The 20,806-nt window shown below is 37.1% G+C and overlaps 1 protein-coding gene across 4 annotated transcripts in view; it reads left to right on the forward strand.

Moving 5' to 3' along the window:
- ATM (ATM serine/threonine kinase) overlaps nt 1-20,806 on the forward strand; it is a 124,308-nt gene that overhangs the window by 96,340 nt on the left and 7,162 nt on the right. For all 4 annotated transcript variants that reach the window (XM_040976893.1, XM_040976894.1, XM_040976895.1 and 1 more), the window contains 14 exons: nt 980-1,214; nt 1,653-1,820; nt 2,716-2,829; nt 3,514-3,731; nt 4,630-4,837; nt 5,668-5,781; nt 6,070-6,228; nt 7,345-7,483; nt 8,524-8,606; nt 10,306-10,446; nt 11,115-11,231; nt 15,719-15,868; nt 17,723-17,888; nt 18,887-18,973. In XM_040976893.1, the coding sequence (XP_040832827.1) occupies nt 980-1,214; nt 1,653-1,820; nt 2,716-2,829; nt 3,514-3,731; nt 4,630-4,837; nt 5,668-5,781; nt 6,070-6,228; nt 7,345-7,483; nt 8,524-8,606; nt 10,306-10,446; nt 11,115-11,231; nt 15,719-15,868; nt 17,723-17,888; nt 18,887-18,973 (2,099 nt within the window). The remainder of the gene's footprint in view (nt 1-979; nt 1,215-1,652; nt 1,821-2,715; nt 2,830-3,513; nt 3,732-4,629; nt 4,838-5,667; nt 5,782-6,069; nt 6,229-7,344; nt 7,484-8,523; nt 8,607-10,305; nt 10,447-11,114; nt 11,232-15,718; nt 15,869-17,722; nt 17,889-18,886; nt 18,974-20,806) is intronic.

Consider the following 20,806-nt stretch of genomic DNA (forward strand, 5'->3'; position numbering starts at 1 on the left):
TCTAATCCCAGAGGCCCTGCTTCCCATCCAACTCCCTCCCTGTGGCCTGGGAAAGCAGTCGAGGATGGCCCAAAGCTTTGGGACTCTGCACCCGCGTGGGAGACCTGGAAGTGCTCCTGACTCCTGGCTTTGGACTGGCTTGGCTCTGGCCATTGCAGCCGCTTGGGGGAGTGAACCATTGGACGGAAAATCTTCCTCCATCTCTCCATGTATCTGTCTTTCCAATAAAAATAAATAAATCTTAAAAAAAAAAAAAAAAAGATTTTCTGTGAGGCAGCTTGAAAATAGTTCAAAAGGCTTCAATATCTTTGTCACTACTTCATCATCTTTATTAATCTCTGTGACCTTTTGTCTCAACACTATAGGCCTAGAAGATTGATTGGATAGTATTGTATTGCTCAGTCTTGTCATCTGAGTATACTATTCATTTAAACTACACAGTATGCATTTTTTATTGATTTAATAAATATCATTGGTAGATGGTGCTTTACGGATTTGAGCTTTTCCTTCCCCTGTTATTTCTTTGTTAGCAAGAGTCATTCTTATTAAATTCTCAATAGATTCATGAATGAATTTATTTATTTCCTTGCTGACTTTGCCTTGTTTTACTGCAGGGAACATTGAAGATGTGAGCATGCTTTGTGATAGGCCTGAGGAATCAGTTCTTGTTTAGGAAGGATGCCTGTTTACAAGGACTAGTGTGTGTGTGTGAGATAGTGTTTTCTAGAAAAAAAAAGGTTCATTATTTATAAGCTCCTCTGTTGACCTATTAGAGGTCTTACTACATAGCATTTTTGCACTTTGCAAAACTTTGGTTCATATTTAAGATAATATATTCATTTTAAAAATCACATACTTATAAGCTTCAGACTTGCTATTCTTAACTAAAAATTCTTTTATATTTTAACTTGAATTTTAGAAATCTAATTATTTTCCCTCCACCTTTTTCCTTGTATAAACTCATTGACTTGATTTTCAGATCTGTCATGGAGAGACAGTTCTCTGAAGTGTATGTAAAGTGGCAGAAACACTCCCAGCTGCTCAAGGACAGTGATTTCAGCTTTCAGGAGCCTATCATGGCACTACGCACAGTCATTCTGGAAATCCTGATGGAAAAAGAAATGGAGAACTCCAAACGAGAATGTCTTAAGGACATTCTTACCAAGCACCTTGTAGAGTTTTCTGTCCTAGCCAGGACTTTTAAAAACACTCAGGTAAATAAGATTTAAAACATCATCTCTTCTCCTGGACCTTTCCTTTTATATTCAGAAAGCGTGTATGATAAGGAATTTTCACTGAGAAATAGACATTGTTATTAAGATGTTACAGTCAAGTTTAAGATTTCCCTTTTTAGAGTTAGACCTCAGTGTAAACCTTGGATAAGTTACTGTCTTCTGTCAACATTAATCCTATAATTAAATGAGAAGAACCTAACTTGAGATTTTTATGTGCGGTGTATACATACATACACAGGTACATAAATACATAGACAGTACAGATGGATTGGGGGAGGGAGGAGTAAAAGGCTGTCAGATATTTAAGGCAATCCCTGGCAAATGGTCAAATCCACAATGAATGGTATTGCTGCTTTTGTTGTTATTAGTTATGGTGGTAGTAATAAGGAGAATACTTATTCCCTTGTGTCATTTCAGCTCCCTGAAAAGGCAGTATTTCAAATTAAACAATATAATTCAGTGAGCCATGAAGTCTCTGGATGGCAACTAGAGGAAGCACAAGTGTTCTGGGCCAAAAAGGAGCAGAGTCTTGCCCTGAATATTCTCAAGCAAATGATCAAGAAGTTGGATGCCAGCTGTAGCGAGGTTTCTTTATTTTTATTGTCTGAATTAGTGTTTTACTATTTGTTAAGAAAACATGATTGTGTTTTTGAACATTTTTAATATTCAAAATGAAAGTACTAACTAATGAATAAAATGTAAAAGAGAATATTGGAAATTAATATTTGTGTGGCTGGCTGGTGCTGTGGTGTAGCTGATTAAGCCGCCACCTACATCTCATGGGAAGTGGATCATGTCCTGGCTGCTCCACTTCCTGTGCAGCTTCCTGCTAAAGCATCCAGGAAAGCAGTGGTGATGGCCCAAGTACTTGAGCTGCTGCCACCCATGTAGGAAACCCAGAAGTTGTTCCTGGCTTTAGTCCCTACCCTGGTCTTTGTGACTATTTGGAGAACAAAGTGCTGTATGGAGCATAACTTTCTTTCCCTGTCTTTGTCTCTCTCTCTCCTCTTGGCAGTTCTACCTTTCAGATAAACAAATATTATTTAAAATTCAAAAGAAAATATTTGTTAACAATTTACTTTTCTTAAAAAGATTTTACTTGTTTATTTAAAGTAAGAGTTGCAGAAAGCAAAAAGGAGAGAGACATCTTCCATCTGCCGTTGCACTTCCCACATGGCTGCAATGGCCGGAGCTGGGCCAGGTCAAAGCCAGGAGCTTCTTCCAGTTCTCCCACGAGGGTGGCAGGGACCCAGGCCATCTTCTGCTTTTCCCCGGGTCTTCAGTGAGCTGTATTTGGAAGTTGGACAGCCAGGATACAAAACGGTGCCTATGTGTAATGACTGCATTGCAAGCAATGGCTTTGGCTGTGCCCCAGTGTCAGCCCTTAGAAAGTTGTAAAATCTGTTCTTTCTACATGGAGGACATTTTTTTTTTACAGTCATAATGAGTTACTTTTTAATATTTTTCATTTCCTACACAGAATGATCCCAGCCTAAGGCTTATACATACGGAATGTCTGAGGGTTTGTGGTAACTGGTTAGCAGAAACTTGCTTAGAAAATCCTACAGTAATCATGCAAACCTATCTAGAAAAGGTAAGCTTTTAGAATAACCTTTAAGGTAATTGTCTAGCAAGAACACGCCTGGTTTTATTTTGTTTTCCTTGTAACCGGATGTATTTCAAAAGGAAATACACAGTTCTGTTTTTTGATATGTTATCACTGTTACACCTTTGTATAATGTTTGGGGCAACAATGAAGTGAAATTTTACAAAATAAGGAGCATATGTTCAAAGTAAGCCCAAGCAAGGCCTCCTCTTCCTCAGTCTTGCCATCACTAACTACTTTGTCATAAGTTGGTTGTGATGCTTTATTCGTCTCCAGAAACGCCTGATTAAGGAACACACAAACTGGCTCTTTAATGTTCACGTGCACAAGTGAGCTAGGACGTCAGTACTCCAGCCCCGTTGAGCTTCATTTTTCTCCTCCTCATTCCTTTAGTTAGCTTATTTTAGAAACATTTACCTTACTAAAATACATACAGATTGAAAAGCACAATATAATTATGCAAAGTTCTTCTCCCACCCCCAATTTATGTTTCATAAATACTATCTGTTTTATTTATTTCTGTTTTGTCAAAGTTGTTTTGAAAATATTAGACTTCATGTGAGCTAGCTTTTACAAAAAATATGTGTAAACTTTAAGGTGGGATTACTTTGGTGTGAGTAATTCAGATGTATTTAATATTTGTAAATTAAAAGGCTTTGTGTGTTCTTAAAGGCAGTAGAAGTTGCTGGAAGTTGTGATGGAGAAAGCAGTGATGAGCTCAGAAATGGGAAAATGAAGGCATTTCTCTCATTAGCACGTTTCTCAGATAATCAGTATCAGAGAATTGAAAATTATATGAAATCATCAGAATTTGAAAATAAGCAAGCCCTCCTAAAAAGGGCCAAAGAGGAAGTGGGCCTCCTAAGGGAACATAGAATTCAAACCACCAGGTAAGTAAATGTACAAGAGATAATTTTGTATTGTCCATGTAACTGATTGAATGTGTTTATGTAAGTAGTGTGATGTGATATTTTTATTTGATTTACCATTTCCATCACTAAAGCTTGGCTTAAGTAGTCACACATACAGATTGTCTTGTCCCCATAATGATTAATTTCAGATTAGCATCTCAGGCACTGACATGTTTCTTTAAAGTATTCATGATCTGGTTGTAAACTCACATGGTGTTTAAGTGTGAGCTTTTTTGGTTTTGCTTTTTGCTTTATTAGTTGATATCATAGTTGAAGAAAAGATATAGAAATTAAATATGACAGAGTTGGGGCAGGAATTGTGGCTCTATCCATGTCCCACAGCAGAGTGCCTGGTGTAAGGCCAGCTGCTCTACTTTTGATCCAGTTTCCTGCTAATGCACAGAAGAGGCAGCAGATAACCATTCATAACTGTCACCCACAAGGGAGATGCTGGCTTCTGGTGTTAGACTGTCCCAGCCCTGACTGGCTGTTGCAGGAGAGTCATAGAAAATCTCTTTCTGTATCTATGTATATATATCTGCATGTGTGTGATGTTCTGGTCTGTTTGTCTTTCAAATAAACAAAGATAGACATAGAAAATTCAGAAGAGGTACTATTTTGTTATATGCCTATGTTTAAATCAGCTTTGGATTTGTATATTTCATGTAAGTAGGTGAGTAAGCTCACTGAATACCTCTTTTGCTTGGGAAAGCTTATGACTTGCACAGTAGAAGCAAAGAAAGTTTGTTCACTTTATAATTCTTGGAATTTCGCTTTTCAGGAAGAAACATCTGGTTTTCCATTTATGTTGTGTATCAATTATGATTTTGTAGTGCTGTAACATTTTATGGCTTTTCTGTCTTACTTTTAATGCAAGATACACCATAAAGGTTCAGCGGGAGCTGGAGTTGGACGAGTGTGCGCTTCGTGCACTGCAAGAGGATCGCAAGCGCTTCTTATGTAAAGCAGTTGAAAATTACATCAACTGCTTATTAAGTGGAGAAGAACATGATATGTGGGTGTTCCGACTTTGTTCTCTCTGGCTTGAAAATTCTGGAGTTCCTGAAGTCAATGGCATGATGATGGTAAGTCTACTCAACCCAACATTCTAACCTGTGCTTTTTACACTTGAACATAAGCCCTTTGACTTAGGGACTTTATATCTTGAGAATTTGAGTGATATTTACAGAAGTATGTAAGCTGTAAGTGATACAGGTTTCTATAGAGATGAAAAGGATTTAGGTTTTTTCTTTTATATTTCCCCACAGGAGGGCACTAAATTGAGATCTGGAAAACAAGATGATGTAATCACTAGATTTTCTTTACTCTCTACACCCTATGCCTGTGATTGTTAGAATGAATTATTTAAAGAAAATATCAAGTTGGCAGTATTTCAGAAGTTTTACTTAAAAAGCTTCTGTTGTAATGTCAACACCTGATGTTAAAGTCTGTGTTGATGGATATTGAAGGTCAAATTGAAGGTAAAAATTAAATTATTTCCTTAGAATGATAATATTCATAGTAGATAGGACCCATCTTTGTCATAGTCATGCTAAATCCTGTAGGCTGGGGAATGGAAGGATTTAGCTGTACATTGATTTCTCAGGAGCCAGTGTTGCACCAGTGGAATGAAACAATAACAGGTATACTAGTTTGGAACACAATTTAAAATAGGAAGATATACTTTGACTTATCTTTGAATCAGCCTATGTACTTACTCGAAGGAATGACTTTCAGATAGAGTAAGTGATAAGGAAAAACAGCGGTGTTTTGTTTACAACCAGTTGGTTTTGCTGGCGCATTAACAGAATAATTTAATGCAGGGAACATTAACTTAGAATAATTTATTTGCTTAGATGTGAAAATATTTGAAATATATTGTTTGTTAACTTTCTATGCTTTTCTTTGGTGAAAGGGACATGGAATGAAGATTCCGTCCTATAAATTTTTGCCTCTTATGTACCAGTTGGCTGCTAGAATGGGAACCAAAATGATGGGAGGCCAGGGATTTCATGAAGTTCTCAATAATGTAAGTAAAGCTGAAAAGTAAAGCATAACAATTGCATTGTTTATTATATATAATATTCTTCCTCTTGGGAAACTAGAAAATTCTGTATGTCTTCTTTAATGTCATGCAAGTTATACTCAGTCTCTCTTGCTCAGTCCTTAGCTCTCTGTCTCTCACAGAACATACACGCTCACGTAACTCACTGTAGTATCTGCACATTAACATGCATTTTAATGTTAAGCAGAATGAACAATGTAAATTTTCTATTTTGTTGTGTGTGCATAAAACTAACCTCAATTTTTTTGGCAGCTTATCTCTAGAATTTCAATGGATCATCCTCATCATACCTTATTTATTATATTGGCTTTAGCAAATGCAAACAAAGATGAATTTTTGACAAAACCAGAAGCCTCAAGAAGGAGTAGGATAGCTAAAAATGCACCTAAACAAAGCTCTCAACAAGATGAGGTACTTAGATTTAACATATATACATCTGTATGAATTGTGATTTTTATTCTTTGAATTTTTTCTTGAATCCTGGGGCTTTTTAAATGCTGTTTCTGAGAGCATTGATAGTTCCTGTCTCTGCAACAAAATAAGAAGTAACTTTAGTAATAGAAAGGGTGTCAGTAGCTTCATTCTCCAAACTCAGGTGGCCCTGTATATCATTCATGTTCTTTCTGACAGAGTTCTAAGGGGCATCACTTGGCAAGAGGGAGCCTGTGTGTCCATTTGATGCCTCTTGCTACAGTCATCATAGGAACCTAACAGCCAGACCCAATTGGATCACTTTCCAGTGGTCCCACTTCCAAACCCCACAACTAAGTTTTTACCCTCTTAGTGCCATTAACATAAGACTTTGGAGACCACATGTTTAACACATGGACTTTTGGGGATATCCAAATCATAGCATTCCTAAAGTTGGTTAAAAACTCTTGAATATTTCTCAAACCATAGGAGATAACTGGATTGTTGAAATTCATTTTGTATGGGCAATGGGAAAAATAGATTTTGATAGACACATAAGTCTTTAAATTATTATGCCATCAAAAAACATATTTTTTTTTGGAAAGCCAGATTTTTCAGAGGGAAGGAGAGACGGAGAAAGATCTTCATCTGCTGGTCACTTCCCAGTGGTCTCGATGGCCGGAGCTGAGTTGATCTAAAGCTTGGAGCCAGGAGCCTTTTCTAGATCTCCCATGCGAGTACAGGGTCCCACGGCTTTGGGCCGTCCTCAACTGTTTTCCCAGGCCACAGGGAGGGAGCCAGAAGGAGAGTGGAGCAGCTGAGACACATACTGCACACATATGGGATCCCAACACTTTAAGACAGAGGGAAGCAGTAGTTAATTGAGCCATTGTGCCAAGCTTTGTTGTGTATTTGAATATTTCCTCCAAAAGATGATGGATATTTTGTATCTGGTAAATTATAACATTTCAGTTATCTGAAATTTGTGTTAAATTGCTTTCTTCTTTTTCTTTTTTTTCTTTTTTTTCTTTTTTTTTTTTTTTGCTTATTTTTTTACTTCTAGCAAGCTAAACTATTTCCTGTGTAATTGCTTTTGTTTTTGTTTTTCATTATTAGGATAGGATGGAGGCTGCAAACAAGATAATATATACCATCAGAAGGAAGAGGCCTCAAATGGTCAAGAATATAGAGGCACTTTGTGACGCTTATATTTTATTAGCAAACTTAGATGCCACTCAGTGGAAGGCCCAGAGAAGTATGTTATTAAAAATGAGTATTACTTTCTTGCTACACAGTTCTCTGTAAGAATGTTGAAAATCACAAATAAGTCTATAATTACAAATGTAAACATACTGATTTTCAGCTAACACATTACCCAACAATGTGATTTTATCTATTTGTTTCGACATCCAGTAGTCCCCTTTTCACTTGATATCTTTTGGTGAAACTGATAATAGATGACTGCACTGAACTGATTACTTGACTTGGTAATAAACTGCAGTGCAAATACTTATTACAGGGAATTGCATAGAAGCAAGTCTCTTAAACTGAATGTTTCCTTGGTTACAGGTTATTTTTAAGTGCTCTTTAGTTAGTATTCCCTAGGGCTTACAGGCAGAAAGTTCTTAAGTATTTTATTTCCTCCATAGGTATTAGAATGCCTCTGTTCATTCTTCTTGCTGTGTACAGTTCAATTACAGGATTCTGAAATACTTGATTTTGTGACCAGTCTCACATGTGCTCACATACTTTAATACTTTAAATTTGAATTTCTAGTGTTAAATTTAAATTTCTAGTATTTTAAAATAGGAGTCTTTAGGTTGCACTTAATACTCAAGAGATAAGGGTATGTTATCCTTAAGACAGTTCCTCAGATGGAATATGATCTGAGTAGTAGTGTCATAGAAACCTGTCTGTCTTTAAGAATTATTATTTGTTTTTCTGAAAGGTAGAAAAAGAGGGAGTAAGGCAGCGAATACAAACATGCATGGGAGCATCTATCCTCTGGTTCATTCTCTGAATTGTTATAGCCATCACTCCAGAAGCTCCATTCTGGTCTCCCATGGGTGGGTATCAGGGACCCAAGCACTCAGTCCATCATGCGCTGCCTGCCCACGTGCCTTAACCACAGATAGGCTGCTAATGTTGTAGGTGGTGGCTCAACTCCTTGTGCCAAAATTCTGGCCCTGAGCCATGTCATGCATTGCTAAGCTCATACTGGATGTGTTGCAGTCTAATCCATTCATGTTCCTCAGTTTACAGGAATCACTAAAATATTTTTACTTTTAAATACAGAAGGCATCTCGATTCCTGCAGACCAGCCAATTACTAAGCTAAAGAATTTAGATGCTGTTGTTGTTCCTACTATGGAAATTAAGGTAATTTACCATGAACAGTTTGATTTTTAAGTTAAGTAGCTTTAAAAAAAAAGGATTTATTTATTTTTATTGGAAAGTCAGATATACAGAGAGGAGGAAAGAGAGAAGATCTTCCATTCACTGATTTCACCACCCAAGTGTCTGCAACAGCCGGAGCTGAGCTGATCTGAAGCCAGAAACTTCCCATGCGGGTACAAGGTCCCAAGGCTTTGGGCCATCCTCCACTGCTTTTTCTGGCCATAAACAGGGAGCTGGATGGGAAGTGGTGCTGTGGGGACACAAACTGGCACCCAAATGGGATCCTGGTGTGTGCAAGGCGAGGACTTCAGCCACTTGGCTGCTGTGCTGGACCCTGTTAAAAAGCTTTAAGTAATTGAACCATTTGATAACCCTTCAGTCAAAATTGGCTAAATATTGGCAGTTTCATGTATTTCAACCTAGAGTTTTTCTGTTTTATTTTCCCTTTATCCAAGCCTGAAATTTCCTAAAGATTTCTTCCTGTTTACTTTCTCTTGCTCTCTGTTTTACACCTCCCATATTTCTTATGAAGATCTATGGACTGTTAAAAAGTTTCACTGGCCAGGGCCTGGAGCCATAGCGTGGTGATTAAGTCTTTGCCTTGCATGTGCCGGGATCCCATAAGGGCACCACTTCTAATCCCTGCAGCTCCACTTGCCATCCAGCTCCCTGCTTGTGGCCTGGGAGGGCAGTTGAGGACGGCCCAAAGCTTTGGGACCCTGCACCCAGGTAGGAGACTTGGAAGAAGTGCCTGGCTTTTGGCTTCGAATTGGCTGAGTTCCAGCCACTGCTGTCGCTTGGGGAGTGAATCATCGGACAGAAGATCTTCCTCTCTGTCTCTCCTCCTCTCTGTATATCTGACTTTCCAATTAAAAAAAGGTTCACTGGCCAGAGAAGAAAGATGTGCACATGCTTGAGCAGTTTTAAAGTAAGTTTCCAGTTTTATTTGAGTAAAGTAAAATTCTGGATGCAAAATGTGTTGCCTGTGGTGTATTACAACAGAATTGATTTAGGAGCTTAATATACATTTTATAAGTATTACTTTAACTAGATAGAAATGATAAATTTTAGCTATGTCATAGTGATCTTTTGTTGCTCAGAGTACCTTGCAGCCAGGATAATATGTAATAGAGGTTATAGTTTAGAAAGTGAACATATTAAATACATTGTAATCCTCTCCTTCAAATTTGCAGTTTAATGCTTGATATAGTTATTTAAGACGTAACTGTGTCTTATGGGTTAACTGTACCTTTTCAGATATGTCAGCTATTTAGCTGAACGTTTCCTATTAATGCCGAATTTAGCACTAAGAAAACTCCTCTACACTCCTTTTGGATAGTCACCTGATTTTATTTTTTGAGTTTTACTTCTCGAATGATTTAACACATGTAAGTGATAGCACTTAAATTCTGGCTTTTCAGTCATTTTTTAGCAGCAGCATTCTGATTTGATATGCCCTAATTAAGAGATATTTAGGAAGGTTAATTATGTTATCTGCATGTCATTTTTACAACTTTTCCAATGTCAAATACTCTTTTCGTAGAGATGAGATATAGCTCTACTTGTCAAGCAATAGCATTTTGTCATTCATTCCTTGCTATAGTATTAAAGTTGACATTCATAAATTTTTTTGAGTGCAAATAATGTATCTGACTAAATATATAATTATGCTTTTTGCTAGGTGGATCCCACAGGAAAGTATGAAAATCTTGTGACAATACAGTCATTTAAAGCAGAATTTCGTTTAGCAGGAGGTGTGAATTTGCCAAAAATAATAGATTGTGTAGGCTCTGATGGCAAGGAAAGGAGACAGCTTGTAAAGGTGAGATTTCCTTTTCTGGTGCAGTCTTTAAAGAATGACATCACAGTCAGTGACAATTTCAAGCTGAAATTTCTTTCTTCATGTGGTTCTTTGTCTTCATTCTGAGTAATTATAAGAGGAAAAATTTGTAGAATTGTACATGTGAGAGTCAGTGTATGTATAAGACTATCATATTGGTTGAATCATATTGATGTAGATTTTAAAAATGCATAAACATGAGGTTAAAAATTAATTTGTTTACATTTTTGGTGGCTGTTACCTTATTTCCTTTAGTGGTGTAAGTTGAAGGCCTTTGGCTCCGTATATAAGGCCTGTCAGTGTGCCAACTACTATGTAATTAAGGAGTAAAATATTTGTTTCTGACAGCACAGGAGCTTTTTGGGAACTACCAGTATGTGATAGATGAAGTGCTGCTGTGCTCAGGTGGTTTGCAATGTAGCCCCAAGTGGACAATCAGTCTAATTGCTACACCAGCTTAGGGGAAACTTTTTTTTCTATATAATTCTACTTATCCCATATTATAGTTTATTCTGAAAGAAAGAATGACAATAGGCATTATTTGAGACTGTTAGGCTTGGAAGCTTAGTTTAATTTCTAAGTGCTTTTTACCTTGTACTTTTTAAATAAAATGAACTTTGTCTAGTTATTCGTGTTTCATTATTCTGAAGGGCCGTGATGACCTCAGACAAGATGCTGTCATGCAGCAGGTTTTCCAGATGTGTAACATGTTACTGCAGAGAAACACCGAAACTAGGAAAAGGAAGTTGATGATCTGCACGTATAAGGTAACTACTTGGTAATGTTAAGTGCTTGTTTGTTTTGTTTATGTGAGAGACATTCCATCTGCTGTTCCACTTCCCAAATGCCCACCCAAACCACAGCTGGGCCAGACGCAAGCTGGAGGCCAATAGATGATCCAAGTCTCCCACGTGGTTGGAGTTGTCCTGTACTGTTGGTCAGGGTACGCATGGGCAGGAAGCTGTACTGGGAGTGGAGTCGGGACTCGAATGCTGCACTCTGTTACCAGGTCAGGACATCCCACGTGGTGTCTAACCGCCAGGCCACACTTCTCCTAGGTACTTTGGCTCCTTCACCAAGAACATAAAAGATACCGTTTTTTAGGAGTAGCAGTCACCACATGTTTTCCATGAAACGCCAAAAAGTAAACATTTTAGACTCTGTGGGCTGCATAGATCTCTGTCACATATTTTTTATTGCTTTTTCTTTTCACAATGTTTTAAACTTGAAAAACCATTGTTCACAGGATGTATAAAATCATGCTGATGCTCAATTTAGTCAAAGGTACCTCTGATTTAGACAACAGAGTATTTTTTAATGCTTGATTTTGTTTTTTTAAAATAAACACTCATCATTGTTAATTGCGATTGTCTTCTAGTCAATTGTTTTTCCTTTTTTTTTCTACTTAGCCATGTGTTACAGAAGTTTTTCTCATTTTTTAGTAGTGGCATTGTGTGTATGTGTGTTACTTTTTTTTTCATAACTTATTTATTTTTATTGGATAGTCAGATATACAGAAAGGGGGAGAGACAGAGAGGAAGATCTTCCATCTGCTGATTCACTCTCCAGGCGGCCGCAGTGGCTGGAGCCAAGCTGATCTGAAGCCAGAAGCCAGGAGCTTCTTCTCCCATGTGGGTGCAGGGTCCAAATCTTTGGGGCATCCTCTACAGGCCACAAGCAGGGAGCTGGATGGGAAGCTGGGCCTCCCAGACACAAATTGGTGTCCTTATGGGATCCTGCAATATGCAAGGCGAGCACTGTAGCCACTAGGCTAATGTGCTGGCTCTTGTGGATTACTTTTTAGGTATAACTATATTGTAGCTGTGTGGAATTTTTCCAGTCATTTGACAATGCAGTCAATATTGTGCCATGACTAGCCTTGAAAATAGAAACCTTATATTTAGGGCCCGGCACGATGGCGCAGCGGTTAAGGTCCTTGCCTTGCATGCCCGGGATCCCATATGGGCGCCGGTTCTAATCCCGGCAGCCCCGCTTCCCATCCAGCTCCCTGCTTGTGGCCTGGGAAAGCAGTCGAGGACGGCCCAAAGCTTTGGGACCCTGCACCCGTGTGGGAGACCCAGAAGAGGCTCCTGGCTTCAGATTGGCTCAGTTCCAGCCATTGCGCTCACTTGGGGAGTGAATCATCGGATGGAAGATCTTCCTCTCTGTCTCTCCTCTCTGTATATCCGCCTTTCCAATAAAAAAGAAAAGTTAAAAAAAAAAAAAGAAACCTTGTATTTATACAGATGAATCTGTGGGATATAGAGGTTATATTTGCCTATAATTTGATATCCCACTTCATTCCCTCAATGAGGTATACTCATGTACATTTACTCTCAACAATTTGCCTGAGACATTCATTCTCAAGTTTCACGAGTGTTTTAGCTAAAAATTTTTGGTTCTTATGTTGATCATCCCTTTATCCTATAAGTTCTGAGAAATAACAAAAAATCATCAATTTGAAAGGCTTTTTTCTATTCACTTTTCTTTCTGATTTAATTTTCCTTTATTAATTTCTGATTTGTTTTTTCCCCTTTCTTGTTCTGTCTCTGCTTTAATCACAACTATTCTTACTCTTTTTCATGTGAATAAAAAACAGCATTGAATAACTCACTATTTATGGAGAAGTGGTCTGTCAGCCAGACTCTAACCTCATATCTTTACTTTGCTGGCAAAATAATCCATATAACAAATAATAATTTTCCCTAGCAAGTTAACTCTGACATAGGGCTTATAATCATTAAGACTGATGTAACAGAATAATGGGGAAAAGTGCCTTTTAGTAATAAAGTTAAATAGTATCAATAAGCTGCCTCATACTAGTGTAACTAGAAGCATGCTGGATTGTATGAGAAATATTATAAAAGTCAATAATACTGAGAGATACTTCTAAAATAGGAAGACAGAAATGTCCGCTTAATCTCAACAAAGAACATGTTCATATATCAGAGACCTTCTTAAAACACGAAACATGTAGTTCAATATATGAATATTTTCAAATGAAAATGTGTAGAGATGAGTGATGTGGCAGTTTTAGCTCTGACACCTGCATCCTTTATGAAAGTGTCTGGTTTGAATCCCAGCCACTATGTGTCCAGTTAAGCTTCCACTGTACATACTTTAGGAGACAGCAGGCAGATGATGGCTCAGCTACTTGGCCCCTATACCTGAGAGACCTAGATGAAGCACCAGAATCCTGTCTGCTGCAAGCATTTGGGAGTGATTCAGCAAATTGAAGATAATTTTTTTAAAAAGATTTATTATTTTTATTAGGTAGATTTACAGAGAAGAGGAGGCAGAGAGAAAGATCTTCTGTCTGCTGCTTCACTCCTTAAGTGGCCACAACAGCCAGAGCTGAGCTAATCTGAAGCCAGGAGCCAGGAGCTTCTTCTAGGTTTTCCACATAGTTGCAGGATCCCAAAGCCTTGGCCCTTCCTCTATTGCTTTCACAGGCCACAAGCAGGGAGATGGATGGGAGATGGGCCACCGGGGCATGACCCGGCACTCAGGTGGGATCCCAGCACATACAAGGCCAGGATTTTGCCACTGAGCCATTGTTCCAGGCCCTAAAGACAGTCTTTTTCCATCACTTGGTCTATATGTCTCTTCTTTCCAAGTAAAATGAATATAAAATTTAAAAAATATTAAATGTATAGACCTAGATACAATAAAGGATGATTTGAGAAAAAAAGTTAGTAGGAAGAGTAATGGTGTAATAAGGAAGAAGATATAAAGAACTCTTAAACACTGTCAATAAAAAAATCAAATAAATAAAAATAAAGAAGACAGTTTACAAGAAGAGAATATTTGAATCATTAAAAACCTATCAAAAGATACTCTACTAATATCAAAAAAATAAACAGTATCACTTTGAAAATAATGCACATATATTTGATAAAATGTAACAATAAATGTTAAAGTTATAGAATAGCCACTGGCATGTGTGCAAATTGGTACAATCACTTTGTTAAGCTAGTTGGCAACATGGGTAAGCTAAGTCAAAGGATTGTGTTGCTAATGACTCAGCTATTCAGTTTCTAGGTTTTATTCCAGGAGAAATCGAATTATGTCAGCAATAGACTAATTACATTGTAGAAGTGTTTCAGAGAAATCTGAAAACAGTGGCAAGGTAAGATGCAAATTGAATAATTGTGTATTTATACTTAAACAGTTGTTTGAAGGAAAAAGTTAAAAGTTGCATGACCTGGTAGGTATAAAACTGTATTAAGCATAAAACTGTATTAAGCAAAATGTAGAATTATTCATATAGTGTAATAATCCTATTTAAAGCTTACAACTATTTTTTAAATAATTTTACTTGTAAGGCAGATTTTCAGAGAAAGAAAGTGAGAGATCTTTCATCCGCTGATTTATTCCTGAAATGGCTGCAACGGCCAAGATGAGCAGATCAGAAACCAGGGGCTTCCTGTGGGTCTCCCATGTGGGCACAGGGTCCCAAGTACTTGAGCCATCCTTGACTGTTTTCCCAGGCCATAAACAGGGGGCTGGAAGGGAAGTGGAGTAGCCAGGACACAAACCAGAACCCTTAAAATACCAGCACCACTTTAGCTCACTGCACAATGAGCTGCTTAAAACCATTTTATGTATTGGTAACTTTAACATATTTTGGATATATTTTTATGTTAATCTAATAAATCAGGGATCATCTAGATAATGGGGAGAAGAGGAGAATCAGCAAAGCTCACAAAGGGAGCTTCCTTTCTTTCACAGGAAAGTAAGAAATATTAGATTTGATTAAGATTTTAAAGGGTAAAAATGATATTTGGTAAATGTTATTTTCTCTCTGTTCCAGAATGTATTATAATTTAAAACTAACGTCCCAAATATTAGCCATTTAATTAGTCAAAATTAGTCATATTGTTATGAATATGTTTTGGTCAGAGTAATAAAACTATAAAGCAACAATACACCTAATTTCAGTAAAGTACACCAAAACCGATACATTGGTGAATAATGTTGTCTAAAGTGAAGTTCTTCAAGTTTAATTGACATTGAAAGTATAAGGAGAGCAGTTAGGCTTCTAAGCTAAAAGATTAAACTAAATGTGGATAAATCACAGATAATGATAAGTATTAACAGAAATGATTTTCCAGAGAAACATGGTGTCAGGCATCTAGAAATCTTAGAGCCGATCTCATGGACAGAACAGTATCAATACAACTTGAAAAAGAATGATCATCAGTTACTTTTTAATGGCCTCCCGTTAAATTAAGTTTTGACTCCTTACCTTCAGGTGGTTCCTCTGTCCCAGCGAAGTGGTGTTCTTGAATGGTGCACAGGAACTATCCCTCTTGGTGAATTTCTTATTAACGGTGAAAGCAATGCTCATGAAAGATACAGACCAAAGGATTTCAGACCCGTGGAATGCCAAAGGAAAATGATGGTGAGTAACAACAGGTAATATAAGATTATTTAATAGCTCAGGTAGGCAGATAGCCTTAAAATTCTGTAGAATATAGAAAGTGTTAATTTCATGTTTTAAATTTAAACTTGAAAGAATTTTCAATACACTAAGCAAAACAAAGTGACATTTCCAGAAATTGTCAGTCCTTGTCAGATGAAAAATTTAAATATTATTCAGTGTATGTGAATTTATTTTCACTTTGGAGGAAGCTCATTCTTAACAAGCCAAAATGCTAGCTAACACAAAAAATTACAAAATTTTTGTACGCAACTGATGTAACGATCTGATTTAAATTACATTTACCACTTCAGCACATATCAAATGCTGCCCATCTATCATGCACTATACTGAGACTTCACTTTATCCTTCATCATTTCCTTGATTGTAAAATTAAAAGAAGTTTAAAGAACTTAATTTGTTCATAATGAGCTAATAGACAATGGCACAAGGACTTTTGTGATAAGTGCTATACACAGTATGATGAAAGTAAATATGGAACACACAGGATACATTGTAGGCCTGGAGGAGGAGATGGTTGGTTATGTGGTAACAGCAGCAGAAAAAGTGGATTCATACAAGGATGGTGTTTGAGCTAATTTTTGAAAATGGAGAGATTTTTAGGTAGGAGGAGCAGTCAAGCAAAAGGAAATGGGCATGGCCTTTGAGGAAGGGTGAAGAGATGGAGTTAGACTAGGAGTTGTGGTCAAAAGTAGAGCGGTGATCATGAAATGCAAAGTAGGTTGTACTGTATAAATGACCCTTGGGAATAATAGTAATGACACATGCATGTTAGAAATATAACTTTTAAAACGCTGGGGATTATATTAATTTTTTAAGATTTGTTTTACTGGAAAAGCAGATTTACAGATAGAAGAGACAATTATCTGCCATCTGCTGGTTAACTCTCAAAGTGGCCACAATGGCCAGAGCTGAGCTGATCTGAAGCCAGGAGCTTCTTCCGGATCTCTCATGTGGGTGCAGGATCCCAAGACTCTGGATCATCATCTTCTGCTTTCCCAGGCCATAAGCAAGGAGCTAGACAGAAAGTGGAGCAGCCGGGTCATGAACCAGAATCCATTTGAGATCCTGGTGTGTTCAGCATGAGGATTTAGCTACTGAAGTAACATGCCAGGCCCTGGGAATTACATTTTATAGAAAGAAGACTGGAGCATGAGACGGGGCCTGAACCAGGACTAACAATGGTAGGAATGCAGATTCATGGGTAGATACTAAAAAAGTTTAAGGAGGCAGAACTTTAGGATTTGATTGGAAGTGAGATTGAAAAAAGGTCAATGGCGCCCAGCTTTCTGGTTCATGTGACTAGATAGTGAATAGTGAGCTTGTTAACCATGTGCAAGTAGCTGAAGTGTATCAGAAGTAGAAATGTTTATTTAGTGGGCATGATGCCAGTGAAGATGCTGAATAGATAGTTGAAGAAGTACCTGCAATGGGCCCAAGAGTTGTGTATGTGACAGAGGAGCCATGCTTAGGAGATTTTGCAGGGCTGATCTCTGCCAGCTGCTCTGTGTTTTATCAGTGCTCTGATGCATCCCGAGAGTCTGCAGCTTTTTTGGCATTGCTCTGTTTCCTTCCATCTGAGTCATTGGCTCATTCACAGTAGAATGTACTTAAAATGCATAGTACTCACTGTTGCTGTGCCTCTTTCCCTTAAAATTAGTATCAAAATCCTAAAGGAATTGGCATCTATAATCAATTTTTATTTTGTTCATCTTTATTGCCCATATTTTTTTCATATAGAAATATAGGTAGACATAAATTGAATTAGTTGAACACAATATTAAGAAAATAACTTTTAATGTGTTCCATTTAAAGGAAATACAGAAGGAGTCTTTTGAAAAGAAATACAAAACCTTCATGAAAATCTGCCAACATTTTCAACCAGTTTTCCGTTACTTCTGCATGGAAAAATTCTTGGATCCAGCTGTTTGGTTTGAGAAACGATTGGCTTATACTCGTAGTGTGGCCACATCTTCTATTGGTAATCTTTATATAATCTTAATTCAGCACTTTCCTACATTCTGAAGGGCGAGGGCATGATTGTGGTAGATCTTACATCATTGGATTATTGCGAAGACTGTGTTTTATCCTGATTCCGAACTCAAAGCATAGTGTACATACATAGCCTCTTAGACTTGTACTCACAGGTGGAAAAATAAGAATTTTTTTCTTGTCTAATTGTTAATTTGCAGTAAACATGGATTTTTTTTTCTCTTATATTTTTTGTCTGATAATTCTTTTTGACATATGTGCTTTATTTTACACAGAACCTCTTTAATAGGTGATTCTCTTTAATAACATTTACTTTCAGAATAGTTAACTTGATTTATATGTGACTATTCCATGTATAGTATATGTACTGAATTGGTTTTATAATTTCTAAGAAATTGGAATAATCAGGACAGTTAATAGAATCCTAAATCTTAAGAATTTGCAGGAGGGATCATTATAGATCATAAAATTTGCTGGTTTTTAGCTGAACACTGTGCCAGCCACCTTTTATGTACAATATCTCAGACAAGGATATAAATATTTTGCAAAAGTTTCCAAGTAATTATGAAATTGTTTTATATTGAAGATTACTAATATGATTTAACTAATTTAGTTTATAAACAAGCCAGTGTCTAGTTGATTCCCCAGGAATACCATATGGTGTGTTTCACTGAAGGTAAGGCACATTAAATCATATCATTATTTATCTCAAAAGCTGAAATGCAGCTTTTCCTAGAGAGATAGATTAATACTTTTAAATGTGTGCTTGTTAGTAAAGAGAAAATATGTATTAGCAATTCATCTCATTTGTTAAAATACACCATGAAAATAGCTGGCAGGAGTTAAACTCTGCGCAGTTTTGTATGTATTTCCTTTAACCTAAAAACCTAAAAAAAAAAATTATATAAAGTTAATAGTAAAATATAAATTATGGCTCAGTATGTATTAGAATAGATGAAATTGGTGATTTCAGGTATTCTTTTTCAGTTGGCTATGTACTTGGCCTTGGTGATAGACATGTACAGAATATCCTGATAAATGAGCAGTCAGCAGAACTTGTGCATATAGATTTAGGTAAGTAAGAAAAATATGTACCTTTATTCTATTTAACAAATACTTGGTCATGAAGTTGTTTGCCTGTCAAAATGTGAAAAGCATTACACATATGAGGGAGATAAATCAGAGTTGTGTATGCACACACATACATAAACAAAGTGATGCTGGAGGGACTGGCTGACTCCGCCTGGAGTGAGAAGCGACCCAGAACCAGGTCTCCAAAACAAGGGAAGGATAATTTAGACTGAAGACAAAGCAGATTAGAAAATGGAATAAATAAATTGAAGGATGTCATAGGAATGGCAAGTTTCTCAAGTGATATTTGCATGTTTTTGATTAGTTTAGAGATAAGCTGGTATCAGGCTTTTAAAAGCCAGAATAAAGGTCTACAAGTTTAATCTGTTAAGTACTGAGAAGTGAATGAAGGACCTTGTCATTGTTGTTTGAAAAGGCAGCTTTAATAGCATCTTGAAAAGTAGTACTGGCAGCAAGAAAAGATTAATGTATGTTGTAACAGTTACAAAGTTATATATGTAAATTTGGCCTATTGTAGAAATTGAATAGGATTTTGTGTAAAATCACAGTGATGAGTTTAGTTTTGGAACCTTATTTTGAATTAAGGTGGAATAGACAGTTTAATATGAGAAAGAATAATTTGAATATAATGACAGCAACTAGATTTCAGTCGAAGTCATTGGAATGGAGGAGACTGATCTTACATATTTTATGAAGGAGGACCAATGATCGAATCAGTTAAGGGTGTTAGCATTGAAAAGGTCATCACACACAAAAAGTGAGCAATAATCAAGTCATGAAAACTAGGAAGTAGGGTATGTTGCAAGCCAGGGGAGAATAATATTTTGTAAAGGACATCATGTTCAATAATGTTTGATAGAGGAAAGTCCAGTAGAATGAATGGTAACAGTAGCTCTTTCAAATAACAGTCAGTCTTACAGGACTAGGATAGAGTGGAGGAAACCAGATGTTAGCTTGAACGGAAGTTACAGATATACATTATAGACTACAAATATGGAATTGTTCTGCAAGAAGTTAAAGGAAGGAGAGAAATTTGCCAGAGATGAAAGACACATTGTTGGTCCTTGCTTTATGAGACGAGAGAAGCATGAGCATATCAGATATTGAAGACACAAGAGAGGAACCTAATAATTGAAGGAGCCAGAAAAATCAAAGAACGTAATGGCCTGGTAACATTTACTTTAGAATGAGGCCTTTTTTTGTCTCCTGAGAGGCAGGACAGCGTAAGTGCTAATAAGAAGTCTTAAGCTAGAGGGGAAAGAATTGAAAGGAAGTTTTGTTTTCTGTTCTCTGAGAAATAGAAAGCAAAATAATTTGACAAAAAACGGAGCCATAGTAACTGGCCCTGAAAGAACAGTGAAATTGTCAAACAGGTGTCAAGGTCATGAGCCCACATAGAGGAGGAGGAATAAGTAAAAAAAGACATGCAAGTAAGTTTTTGGATTATTCTAAATTTACAGTAGAGTCAGTGTTGCCGTTCTGTGGTTTTCTAGCAGTCGTGAATGTCCCTGGAACTCAGAGTGCAGTGCAGGTGTGGCGGAGGAACAGGTGAAAACGTCAGGTGCTAGTGACAGTAGTCAACCTTGTCATGGGTCAGGGTTGCCTGCATAAGAAATGCTGACAGATGAGAAGTCTCAGTTGAAGGAAGAGAGACTTTGATTAGAAAACTGAAGTTAAGATTTCTGAAAAGGTGCTGTTTTAGGAGACTGAATTTGCAGTGTAACCCATATACAAAATTCTTAGTACAATATATAAATGTTGTACTAAGATAGAGTTAAATAGATTTCTGGTAGGACAGAGATAGTCAAGGATATT

This window comes from Ochotona curzoniae, unplaced genomic scaffold, assembly GCF_017591425.1.
Source record: "Ochotona curzoniae isolate NIBS_2020 unplaced genomic scaffold, NIBS_Ocur_1.0 contig_2723, whole genome shotgun sequence".
Taxonomy (NCBI): domain Eukaryota; kingdom Metazoa; phylum Chordata; class Mammalia; order Lagomorpha; family Ochotonidae; genus Ochotona; species Ochotona curzoniae.